The sequence below is a fragment of the Phyllopteryx taeniolatus genome, chromosome 4 (genome assembly GCF_024500385.1).
Source record: "Phyllopteryx taeniolatus isolate TA_2022b chromosome 4, UOR_Ptae_1.2, whole genome shotgun sequence".
NCBI classification, from domain to species: domain Eukaryota; kingdom Metazoa; phylum Chordata; class Actinopteri; order Syngnathiformes; family Syngnathidae; genus Phyllopteryx; species Phyllopteryx taeniolatus.
Genome location: NC_084505.1, coordinates 4,075,683 through 4,088,969, shown reverse-complemented (window position 1 = coordinate 4,088,969; position 13,287 = coordinate 4,075,683). Strand labels below are relative to the sequence as shown.

General features: G+C 41.8%; 1 protein-coding gene across 6 annotated transcripts in view; it reads left to right on the top strand.

Moving 5' to 3' along the window:
- The first annotated feature begins 388 nt into the window (after positions 1-388).
- mtmr7b (myotubularin related protein 7b) overlaps positions 389-13,287 on the top strand; it is a 35,362-nt gene continuing 22,463 nt past the window's right edge. For 4 of the 6 annotated variants that reach the window (XR_009788341.1, XM_061772103.1, XM_061772102.1 and 1 more), the window contains exons 1-5: positions 389-658; positions 1,393-1,518; positions 5,155-5,274; positions 6,568-6,730; positions 6,832-6,989. Coding sequence is in view for 5 of the 6 variants with exons in the window: in XM_061772103.1 (XP_061628087.1) it covers positions 635-658; positions 1,393-1,518; positions 5,155-5,274; positions 6,568-6,730; positions 6,832-6,989 (591 nt within the window). In the remaining variant the exon portion in view is untranslated. Of the gene's footprint in view, positions 681-1,392; positions 1,519-5,154; positions 5,275-6,567; positions 6,731-6,831; positions 6,990-13,287 lie in introns of all 6 variants that reach the window. The other 2 variants (XM_061772100.1, XM_061772101.1) reach the window with 2 other exon arrangements.

The following is a 13,287-nucleotide window of genomic DNA, read 5'->3' as shown; positions in this document are numbered from 1 at the left end:
TAGGGTGGCTTTGGCTCAGTAGGTAGAGCAGGTTCGAATCCCTGCTACGACTGTCCGCATGTCGAAGTGTCCTAGGGCAAGACACTGAACCCTAATTTGCTCCCAGTGGGCCTGGCAGCGCCTCGCATGGCAGCAGTCGCCCACTGGTTTATGAATGTGTGTGTGAATGTGTGGCTTTGTAAAGCGCTTTGGGCACTGTGATGGTGTAGATAAAGCCTTATATAAGTGCAGTCCATTTACCATTTATTTTCTCCAAAGATATCAAATAAACTAAATGTTTTAATGCAGGTTGCATTCCTTAAACGAAGAGCATTGACGTCCGTATTATTGGGAAGCTTTTATTTTGAAGGTGGCTCTCTCCGCGAGTTGGCGACCTATTACCGTAATGCCTAGTATGAACAAAAATTAGGGCGGGTGGCTTGACCGCAGTAAAATGACTGCCATGGCAGGTCTGCTCTCTTTCAGCGCAACGAACAAATCATAGAAACGAAAACGATGATAAGTATTTCAGGATATTATGCGAACAACAGCCACGGGGAACGCAGAGCACTTGACGTGAAACGGAGACTATAATACCACAGGAAAGGAACACACGTCTGTCCATTATTTATCTCCACCATTTTGGTTGTCAGTGATGGAGTACATCCGGACGCCCAAGGTATCGTTGACATGTTAACATGGTACTGGAACTGAAATTTCCCTTTTCGTTATTTTCTTGCGCTGCGTTTATTTTCATCATGTCACCAAACAGAGCCCAGTTACACTGTTCTTATGCTTCCCAAGTTAACTGTAACGTTGCCCAGGTGCAAGCATCCGAGCAGCAACATCAGACGCTCGTATGGCGTTACTGTGGACAGAACGCAAACGGCACATTTTAAGTGGTTTTAGGCTGGAAATCATCTTCTATGTGACCCGGAGCACTCGTAATCGCTTAATAGTATAAGCAGCCGCCCACCCTATTCGCACAGATCATTTAATTCCCAAAGGTTTGTCTGATAATCGAATTGATTTCTTCTGAATATGCTATATACATAATTTACAATGATAATGTACGATGATCGCGTATTCCTACAACAATGCATGTTCGTATCATTTAATTTTTTGGTTAAAATCCCTATTGTGCCCAAGTCCTTACGCTCATCTGCCCAACCGTGACGCTGCATTGCACTTCACCCGATCATCCACATCTTAATAGGGCAACTGTGTTTTGAAGAATTAAGAAATAACAATGACCATGCTTATGTTAGTAAAACACAAGACAGTGTGTCGATTTTCTTTTGTTTGTTTGTTTGTTTTTTTGTTTAGTTTTTTTTTTTTGCCTGAAGATTCAAAGGTGTGAGGATTTGTATCACTGATATTTTGTCTATTTGTGTGTGCATGCTGTTCCGTAAGGTGGAAAATGTGCATCTCCTGGGCAGGTCGAAGGGCCAGAGAAAAGCCAGTGTGGGGACACTCTACCTTTCAGCAACACATTCAATGTTTATAGAGAACAACCCTGAGACACGCAAGGAGACATGGGTAAGATGAGAAGCTGAGCTATCTATTAACTATAAGAGTTTCATTTAATCCATGTTATATCCAAGGTGAGGTAGATGGTGTGTAAAGTATTCCCAATTCTTTCCGTCTCATTCTGTCATGGGCAACTGGCGGGCCACTCTGTCCAAATAGGTGCAAGTCTTGTGAATTAGGCAGCAAAAAGTAATTACTCTCCTATGGTGTTTTCGGCTTTAACCTAGTAGTATATAATTGTGTCTGAAACACAGACAACCAGCTTGTCTTTAAAACAACTGCAAAATCAACTACTTCTCTCTGTAACTGTTAGCATTTTATGAGAAAAGCCCAAGAGCTTCCCCATAAGAAGATGTCGAAATTCTCTTGATGGTTTTAAATCACAAGACAAATTACTCAACAATTATCATGCGTCTTATGACTTAATAGTCATTTTAGGTTCTTTATGGAGCTCATCGATTGACATTAGTTATATTGCAAAATCACTTTTATGTAAGTCAATCTCTTGTTCAACAAACCACTCCATATTAAGACACAACAGAATCACTGGTTTAGAGCAAATATTCTAAAACAAATACTGTTGTGAACGGCAGTGATGATGCACACAGTCCTCACACTTCCTTTCTGTCCACTGCTAAGGCCTTTTCCCTCAATAATAGAAGAGAAGAAGACAAGCTGAATGATGAATACATCCATGGATCCATGTTCTTCCACTTATCAGGGATTGGGTCATGGCAGCCTAAGCAGGAAGCCCTGACTTCTCTCCAACGCCCTCTTCCTCCAGCTTTTCCAGGGGATCCCTTCCCCCCCACCCCAGCTGGCCTGGGAACACTTTTGGGCCTATTCCCGGTGGGATGTGCATAGAACACCTCAGCAGGGGGCTGTCGAGGAGGCATCCTAACCAGATGACCCAGCCTCATCAGCTGGCTCCTGTCAATGCGGAGGAGCAGCGCCTCTACTCTGAGCCCAACCCGGATGACCTAGCTTCTCACCCTATCTCTAAGGGAGACCCCAAGGACATGATCAAAGTTCTGCTGGAGGTAGGAGTTGAAACTCCTTCTAATAGGGGACTCTGCAAGACATTCCCAGCCGTCTATCAAAGCATGTTTGGGTTTGCAAGGTCTGACCGGCATCTTTCCCCGCCCTCTTATGCAAAACACCACCAGGTGGTGAGAGGTTGACAGCTGCGCCCCTCTATGTCCAAGTTATGCGGCAGCAACTCTGATAACACAACCACAGTCGATCACTGAATTGGGGCTTAGGTTGTCCTGGTTTCAAATGCGCCTATGGACACCCTTATGCTAGAACATTGTGTTCGTTCTGGATAATCTGTGACGAGCACAAGCACCACTCGGGTTCTGTTCGGGGGACCGTTCTTCCCAATCACGCCCTTCCAGTTCTCACTGTCGTTGCGCACGGGAGCGTTGACATCCCCCAGCAGAACGAGGGAGTCTTGAGTGGAATCGCTTTCCAGCACCCCCTCCAAGGACTCCAAAATGGGTGGGTACTCTGAACTGCTGTTTGGTGCAAAGGCACAAACAACAGTCAGGATCCTTTCCCCCCACCAGAAAGTGGCGGGAGGCTACCCTCTCCACCGCGTGCACACCAACATATAGGCATCGAGCCAAGAGCCAATAAGTATGCCCACACTTGCTCGGCGCCTCTCAAGAGACTCAGACCCCTCTCAAGAGGACTGTTTCCAGAGCCCAAGCCATGTGTCGAGACGGCCCCGACTACATCTAGTGGAGCCTCACAACCTCACACACCAGCTCAGGCTCCTTCACTGCCAAAAAGATGCCAATCCAGGCCCCAAGAGCCAGCTTCTGTAGCTGAGGATCGGACTGCCAAGGTCGTCGCCAAGCTCACATGGCAATGCCGCCTTTGACCCTTCCCACTGGTAGTGAGCCAACGGGAAGGGGGGCCTACATTGCCTCCTTGACCTGTGTGTCCTTACGGCCAGGCTAGGAGTTTGCTTTTGATTTTTGTTATTGTTTTTTTTTTTATCTTCATGTGTGGGGTCTTTAACAGATAAACAATCTTTTAGGATTTTAAAAATCTTTCTATGTGTATCAAGCCTAAGTTGTAACTTTGTGAAATACACAACAGTACTGTATGTGTTTCAAAGTTGTGTAATTGCGTCTTTATGAATTAAACAAAGATATATATATATATATATATATGTATATATATATATATATATATATATATAACTTAACTGTTTCAACTACAAGGCAGAAATGACTTCAGGATTGTCTTTTGAGGTCAGCTTCATCATCAAGCTGAAACATTTACACACGTGGATAGAATTGTTGGTAGCCCTCTGATAATGAAAGAAACCCCCACAATGGTAAAAGAAATAACTGAATCTTACAAAAGTAATAAAAAAAACAAAAGGTAATTAAAATTAGCCAAGAAAAACGGACATTGCTTTTGAATTGTGGTTTAACAGAATTATTTTCAAAAACAAACTCATGAAACAGGCCTGGACAAAAATGTTGCTACCCTTAACTTAATATTTTGTTGCACAACCTTTTGAGGCAATCACTGCAATGAAATGTGTTTTGCAATTAAATCAAGAAACAATCTTGTCTTTTGTCATTTTAATGAAATCTTTGCAAAGAGAGAGACAGTCAAGAGAGGAACCTGCAGTTGCTTCGTGCTTCTCCCCGTTTCTGAAGAACACGGAAGAGCAACGCACAGTTAAACTGAAAAGGGAGGGAGTCAAGGAAGAAATGTCTATTCAGTTATCTTGTCCTTGAGAGAAAAGGGAGGCTGGTAGAGCCACTGAGACAGGATGAAAGAAGAGAAAAAACAATTAAGCTACAAGGTACATTGCAAAAAGTCACACAAGCACAAAGAACTATTGAATTAATACAAATCACACAGAAACTATGGGATAATATAATAAAAGAATAGACTATATTTTTTCATAACCAATCCCCCCTTTTGATAATAAATTAATCAATCAAATGAAAAAAACATCTAGAGTTTCAAACCAAGATGTAGGATTAAGAAAATCCTTCATAAGCAGGTTGCAATTCAGTCTCACAAAAAGGCTAGATCGAAGAATCTGAGTCCGGGTCTGACTGTGATGGAAGAACACAGGACTGATTCGATGGCTGTTGTGTAGAACTGCCTCAACAGCTCCTGTGGCAAGCCGTGCTTCCTCAGAAGCTGCAGGAAGTACATCCTCTGTTGGGCCTTTTTGAGGATAGAGTTGATGTTTATCTCCCACTTCAGGTCCTGAGAGACTGTAATTTCCAGGAACTTGAAGGTCTCGACAGTTGACACAGGGCAGTTGGACAGCGTGAGGGGCAGCTATGGCGAAGGATGCGTCCTGAAGTCCACGATCATATCTACAGTCTTGAGCGTGTTCAGCTCCAGGTTGTGTCGGCCGCACCACAGCTCCAGCCGCGCCACTTCCTGTCGATATGCAGACTTGTCACCGTCTTTGATGAGGCTGATGACTGTGGTGTCGTCTGCAAACCTCAGGAGTTTGACAGCCGGGTGCGTTGAGGTGCAGTCGTTCGTGTAGAGAGAGAAGAGCAGCGGAGAGAGGACACAACCTTGGGGCGCCCCGGTGCTGGTGGTGCATGTAGATGAGGTGGTGTCCCCCAGCCTCACCTGCTGTGTCCTGCCCGTCAGGAAGCTGTAAATCCACTGGGAGAAGGCAGGCGAGACGCTGACCTGGAGAAGCTTGGAGGAGAGGAGTTCGGAGATGATGGTGTTGAACGCAGAACTGAAGTCCACGAACAGGATCCTCGCGTAGGTCCCCACACCGTCGAGGTGTTCTAGGATGAAGTGCAGTCCCATGTTGACTGTGTCATCCGCAGAGGTGTGATGGTGGTCGGTGGTGCGGCTGGTTGGGTGTGCGGTGTGAAAGTGTCGTTTTCAAATCTGCAGAAGGTGTTCAAGTCGTCTGCTAGTCTTTTATTATTCTCAGCTTGGGGGGTTGGTTGCTTGTAATTGGTTAGCGATTGTAATGCATGACAGACTGATTTAGAGTCGTTAGCGGTAAAAAAAAATCTAACTTTACTGCATAGTTTCTCTTTGCAATGTTAATTTCTTTAGTCAGCTGGTTTCTAGCGTGATTATACATGGATACGACAAGACCTCTGTAATCGAGAATTTGTATTTCCTAAGTGTAGCAACCTTCAGATTATGAGACTGATAAGAGTTTTTTCGTCACTTTGTCCTAAATTTTACACAAACATGGTGCCCTTTACGTGACAAAAAGTTTGATTGTGACGTTAAAATGTAAATTGAACGTTCACCTTCGAAGAATTTATTCCTTAAATAAATTACGTTTTTCCAAACGCCAATACACGCTACACAAGTTCGGCACTAAATGAGTTCATTTTCAATCTTTTCTTGGGGTACCATCATTTTTGTCAAGGCCTTTTTGATGAGTTTGTTTTTAAAATAATTATTTTGAACCATTATTTAAAGGCAATGTCTGATTTTCATTGGTTAATTTTCATTAAATGTTTATTTATTATTACTTTTGTCAGATTCAAGATATTTCTGTGACCAGTTTCTCTCCCCCCCCCCCATTAACGGAGGTGCCAACAATTTTATCCACGTGTACTTCACTGTGCCTTGGCTGCTGTGGTTCGACTTGAGTTACGTTGAAGAAGAACAGTGCATGAATGATGCATTCACTTACAATTTGAAACATTGTCAATCAATATTTGATAATTGAACATGAAATATATTAAAAATAAAGGCAGATACATTGGTTATCTGCCAATATATTGGATATTAGCTTTTTTTTTTTTTTTTTTTTTTAAAGCTATATCACTATCAGCATTGGCCCCAAAAATCCCATATCGGTGAATCTTTACACCAAACAAAATCCACTGCTCCTTCATCCCATACTATTCACCATCAAGGTCTACTGTGAAGGAGAAAGCTTGTTTTTCCTCAAAGCATTTCAAAAACCTTCAGGGTAGTTTTCGTCTATTCATTCTATCGATGGTAATTTATTTGTCTTGTAGCAACTAGATTGTTTTTAAATACATTTCCGATGAAATGAATGTCATAGCATGTTTGTTTCAGGTCTTACACAGCATGGTAAGCAGTGTGGAGAGGTTGCCCACCACACCCGCTGGTTGTCAGCTGATCTTGCGTTGCAAAGATTTCAGGATCTTCCAGCTTCTCATCCAACAGGAGAAAGACTGTTTTGATGTCCACACCTCATTGTTGCGGTTATCACGACCAGGTTTGTGTGTTCTGATGGGCAAAGTGTGTGTCTTTGTTTTTACACCATCTAAAAGAAAACAAATTAGAATTTCACATTTATTTAATATCTTCTATTTCCAGAAAAGTACAGTGAGCTGTACTGTCTGTCCTTCAATCCCAATATTAACAAGGAGGAGAGACAAGAGTCATGGAACTTCATAGACCTCATGGCCGACTACAAAAGAATGGGAGTTCCAAATAACCTCTGGGTTGCTTCAGCAGCCAACAGTGACTACAGGGTTAGTTGGTCTACTTGTGATCCTCAGCATAACATTTACATTTTGAGTCTCAAGGACGCCCGCGCCCCTAGTGAGGATAAGCGGTTTGGAAAATGGATGGATGGATGGGTGTCTCAAATCACCAACTTGCTTGAGATTAAAATTTAACTACCAACCTTTTTGGCCAATATTTTGGCAGATCACACGTCTGTTAAAATTAGATGTGAAAAAAAAAACCCATTTGTTTCCCTCAAATAGGTCTCTGTCTTGTCTTGTCCCATCTATCCGTCCGTACATCTGTCTGCTGTTGGATCAGTCACCACTTCATGCCCCAAATGAAGTCCTAAATCAGATGGATAGACTCTAGTCTCTGTCATTGCTTATCCTGGATAGCATAATCCTGTATAGAATGTATGTGTACAATGTATAAAAGAATGCATGGATGGTATATAGGGGAAGCCGGAGAGCACAAAATTGAGATTATGAGCTTTCATTTTCAGGTGAGTGCTGACCTTTTCAACTGTTCTTCATACGTTGAGGAATTACAGTACTATATTTCTCTGTTATTGCAAAAAACCTAGCGATTTGTTTGTTAGCCTTTTACTAGATACAACTATCAACCGATATTTATTTAGTTTGTTTTTTTCACCAGCATTTGCTGATTGAGTTTTCTAGTACAGTCTAATCTCGGTTCATGAATGACCTTGTTTCACAAACTGATCATTTTACGAACAAGATTTTCAAACTAAAATTACTTTGGTTCACAAACTATGCTTCTGTACACGAAGCATGTATTTCACATACAGATGCATATCTTTTTTTTTTTTTTTGCTATAAATTAGCCCTCAGTACAGCTCCCAAGCAACTGCAAAGTGCAAGTGGTTGTGCTATTAGGATGCCGCTGAGATCTTCCTGGCAGGGCTGGGGGCGTGCCACGGCTGGGGAAACAGCCCTGCTGGAGCTTTGGTGCTGGCGGGTTGATGGCAGTGGTCTGGCAGCTTTTTGTCTCGAAGTGATGTGCTCACACGTGGCCGGCACTGATGCCCGCAAGAAGCAGAGGCCCCCGAGCGAGGGTTAGGCAACTTGGTTCTGAATTCATCCATCCATCCATTTTCTGAGCCGCTTCTCCTCACTAGGGTCGCGGGCGTGCTGGAGCCTATCCCCGCTATCATCGGGCAGGAGGCGGGGTACACCCTGAACTGGTCGCCAGCCAATCTCAGAGCACATATAAACAAACAACCAGTCGCACTCACATTCACAACTACGGGAAATTTAGAGTTGTCAATTAACCTACCATGCATGTTTTTTGGGATGTGGGAGGAAACCGCAGTGCCCGGAGAAAACCCACGCAGGCACGGGGAGAACATGCAAACTCCACACAGGCGGGGCCGAGGATTGAACCCCGGTCCTCAGAACTGTGTGGCAGATGCGCTAACCAGTTTCTCACCGTGCCGCCGGTTCTGAATTCATCCATCCATCCATTTTCTGAGCCGCTTCTCCTCACAAGGGTCGCGGGGTTCTGAATTCATTTAATTCATTTTAATGGGACAAATTGTTTTGGGTCGCGAACATTTCGTTTCTTTAAGTCTCACAACAAATTTAAAGTCTGACGAAGTCTCATGACAAATTTAGTTTGTGAACCAAGATTCCACTGTGTACCTACATTAGTCCAGTAAAAAAGGCCATGATTCCTACTGATGTCTGTCTGACCATGCACCTTCAAGATTAAATATCTTCACATCAAGGTTTTTTAATATCACAATTAAAACTAGTGATGCACCTCAGTTTTGGACTGAAAAGACTGAAATAAATAACACGTCTCATGCATATACATCAGAGTAAATAATCATTTACTATTCACAAGCAATGACCTGTAGAGCTTTGCTGAATATCCAGTTGAATTGACTGGGAGCTCACTTTATTACATACACTCTTACACTCACGGTAGGATAATGAGATCGTGCCATAAATCAACCATAAATGTGAAAGCATAAATGTTAAATAACATACATTCAACCAACTACTAGTAACAGAAACACACATTACTAACAAAGATGAACGTTTTTATGACTGTAATAATTCAAATTTGCATGTCGTGATGAATTATGGGAACTGACATCATGTTAGCGGCTACTAGGCCAAACAGAGCGTCCATATTGTCGCCCAACCTCGCTGCTTTCCGCTGTTCGGGGGTGGAATGCTTGGAGCACGCTATTTTGAGGCAGCCGCCCCCAGCTACTTACGAGCAAGAGCTGACAGGGCTGAATACGATGCTTCGCCTGTCGTCCGTTGTCAGTGCAGCATAAGTCACTAATATTCGGAATAGTAGATACAGGAAATACAAAAATAGCATGCAAGAGAAGACATTTGGCTGCAAATTGCGTCCGCCAGGTTAATGCAATAAATACTTTAACAAATATCCATCCATCCATCCATTTTCTGAGCCGCTTCTCCTCATTAGGGTCGCGGGTGTGCTGGAGCCTGTCCCAGCTGTCATCGGGCAGGAGGCGGGGTACACGCTGAACTGGTTGCCAGCCAATCGCAGGGCACATACAAACAAACAACCATTCGCACTCACATTCACACCTACGGGCAATTTAGAGTTTTCAATTAACCTACCATGGATGTTTTTGGGATGTGGGAGGAAACCAGAGTGTCCAGAGGAAACTCAGAGGCACAGGGAGAACATGCAAACTCCACACAGGCGGGGCCGGGGATGGAATCCCGGTCCTCAGAACTGTGAGGTAGACGCTCTAACCAGTTGGTCACCGTGCCGCCTTAACAAATATTGATGCCATAATTTATTAACAATAACGATTATAGATTAATGATTATGTTGTGAAATTGAACCATATGTAGAATTTGTTCATCCTATTACATATACTGCAATAACTGTCCCACGGTAATGTTCTTGACATAATTTTAAAAATATGCAAATTCAGACAAATGGTTCTGAACGTGAATTTCTATAGGTTGGCAGCTCTGCAGTCATAGCCATAAATGCAGTTTTACTAATAATTGGCATACTTTAATAATTAATAATTAGTGGGAATTATTTATTTTTATATTTTAATTAATGTGCACTTTGTGTTGCATTTTTTTTAATGAAAAGTACTTACAGCGGCATGGTGGACGACTGGTTAGCACATCTGCCTCACAGTTCTGAGTACCGGGGTTCAAATCCGGGTCCCACCTGTGTTGAGTTTGCATGTTCTCCCCGTGTCTGTGTGGGTTTTCGCCGGGTACTCCAGTTTCCTCCCACATCCCAAACACATGCGTGGTAGGTTGATTGAAGACTCTAAATGACCCGTAGGTGTGAATATGAGTGCGAATGGTTGTTTGTTTCTATGTGCCCTGCGATTGGCTGGCGACCAGTTCAGCGTGTACCCCGCCTCTCGCCAGAAGATAGCTGCGATAGGCTGCAGAATGCCCGTGACCCTAGTGAGAATGAGCGGTACAGAAAATGGAGGGATGGATGGAAAAGTACTTACAAATAAAGTTTGATTAATTTATTTTGTTGTTTCGGCTTGCGGCCGTGGGCTTTTCAGTTTTGGTCAAGAATTTTCATTTCTGTGCATCACCAATTAAAACCATTTAGTATGACGTTTTAACAGAACCCCTATTAAGTCTTGTATTTATTGTTTATTTACATTAGGGCTGTAAATCGATTAATTTTTAAAATCAGATTAATCATACTTTTGAATTTTTATTAATCACAAATAATCACAGGCACCAACTATACCTCACGTACCACATTTTGCTTTGAGATGGTATTTTAAACTTGTTGACTTTTGAAGCAAAATTTGCCGCCGAGCCCACCATTCGGAGTCTCCCTCCTTATCTTTGCACTGCCGTAAGCATTGACCTGATCACTGACCTCATAGCAACATACACCGCATTTTAGATTTGTCAAATTTCAGAGGTCAAAATAAATTGTGATTAATCTTAATTAATACATGATTAATGTGATAATTATTTTGTGTTTCATGAGTTAACAGCCCTAATTTACATTTCAATTTAATAACCTTTTTAAATACTTAATGATCTCAAATCTATTCTGTATTTTTATGGCATGTGCAAAAAAAAAAATTACATAAGCAGTGAAATCTGTCTCAGTTACACACTGTATACTGCAAGTGTTAATTAATATAGTGTAAGAAAGTGCACATCTCTGGCTACTGGTCAGTCAACTGCTGTATTAGTATTATTGTCGTTGTTGTTTGGAAAAACAGCATGTAACGCATGGAAAGCAACCACTCACATAGGATAAGTAATTGAGTAACTGAGGGCTCAGTATATTTTGACAGCACACTGTGGAAAGACTTTACTGGATACTTTATTAAAAACTTTCCTCGATAAACTACTGTGCAAACATTTAGCATTTTTCCACATTTCTTTTTCTACTTTTTTTTTCAAAAGACACTGCATGTACTGTATAAACCCTATTTCCAATGAAGTGTAAAAACGTAAATAAAACAGAATACAATGATTTTCAAATTATTTTCAACCTATATTCAATCGAATACACTACAAAGACAAGGTATTTTTTCAAACTGATGAACGTTATTGTTTTTTGGGGAATATTCACTCATTTTGAATTTGATGCTTGCATAACGTTCCAAAAAAGCTTGGAGAAGTGCAACAAAAGTTGAGGAATGCTAAAAAAAAAAAAACCTGTTTGGAACATTCTACAGGTTAATTGGAAACAGATGAGTGTCATGATTGGGTATAAAAGGAGCATCCCCAAAAGGCTCAGTTGTTCACAAGCAAGTATGGAGTGAGGTTCACTACTTAGTAAACAACTGAGTGAGTAAATAGTCCAACAGTTTAAGAACAAAGTCTATCAATGTAAAATTGCAATGTATTTAGGGATTTCATCATCTTTGGTCCATAATATCATCAAAAGATTCAGACAGTCTGGAGATATTTCGGCATGGAAGTGGCAAGGCCATAAACTAACATTTAATGCCCGTGACTTTCAATCCTTCAGGCGACACTGCCTTAAAAACCAGCCTCAATAGGATAGGATATCGCCACGTGGGCTCAGGAACACTTCAGAAAAACATTGTCAGTTAATACAATTTGTCTCTACATTTACAAATGGAAGTTAATATTCTACTATGCAAAGCGAAAGCCTATCAACAACAGCCAGAAATGCCGCTGGCTTGAGCTCATCTGGACTGACGTAAAAGTGGAAAAAGTGTGCTGTGGTCTGACGGGTGCACCCTCAAAATTGTTTTTGGAACTCATGGACGTTGTGCCCTCCAGGCCAAAGAGGAAAAGGACCATCTGGATTGTTATCAGCACAAAGTTCAAAAGCCAGCATCTGTGATGGTATGGGGGTGTGTCAGTGCCCATGGCATGGGTAACTTGCCCATCTGTGAAGGCATCGTTAATGCTGAAAGGTACATGCAGGTTTTGGAGCAACATATGCTGCCATCAAAGCAATGTCTTTTTCAGGGACGTACCTACTTATTTCAGCAAGACAATGCCAAACCACATGAATGTGTTACAACAGCGTGGCTTCACAGTAAAAGTAGAATTCAAGAAGGGCCTACCAGTAGTCCAGACCTGTCACCGATTGAAAATGTATGGCACATTATGAAGCTCAAAATATGACAACGGAGACCCCGGACTGTTGAGCAACTGAAGTTGTACAACAAGTAAGATTGGGAAAGAATTCCACTCACAAAGCTTCAACTTTTCCTCAGTTCTCAAACGCTTATTGAGTGTTGTTAAAAGGAAAGGTGATATAACACAGTCGTAAACATGCCCGTCTCATCTTTTTTGGAACGTGTTGCAGGCATCAAATTCAAAATGAGTGACTATTCGCAAAAAATCTAAAGCTTATCAGTTTGAACGTTATCTTTGTAGTGCAGTCAATTGAAAATTGGTTGAAAAGGATTTGCAAATCATGGTATTCTGTTTTTAGTCCCAACTTCATTGGAATTGGATTTTTTAATTGTTGCACATGTAAAGAAGAAATATCAGAAACTTATACAGTGCAGAAATGACTATATATGTCCTTGTCCATGTAACTGAACTCATCATGCTACTTGAGTATTTCATTCAGGACAACCCAGCATTTGAATTCACATATTTTCCTAATGCTCCTGTGGTGGATTTCCAGGTGTCTGTGTATCGCCATCCACCCAGATGAACGGCCCTTCCGTCGAGCAAGAACAAATGAATACTTTGAGAGACAGGCTTTGGGGCTAGATTAGGTTTATTGAAAAGCCTATGTCGTAACAGCTGTTTTCAGAGTCAAAAAGCCCGCTAAAAATTCTCGGTCACAAGCTTATAAAGTCTCGTATCTGTG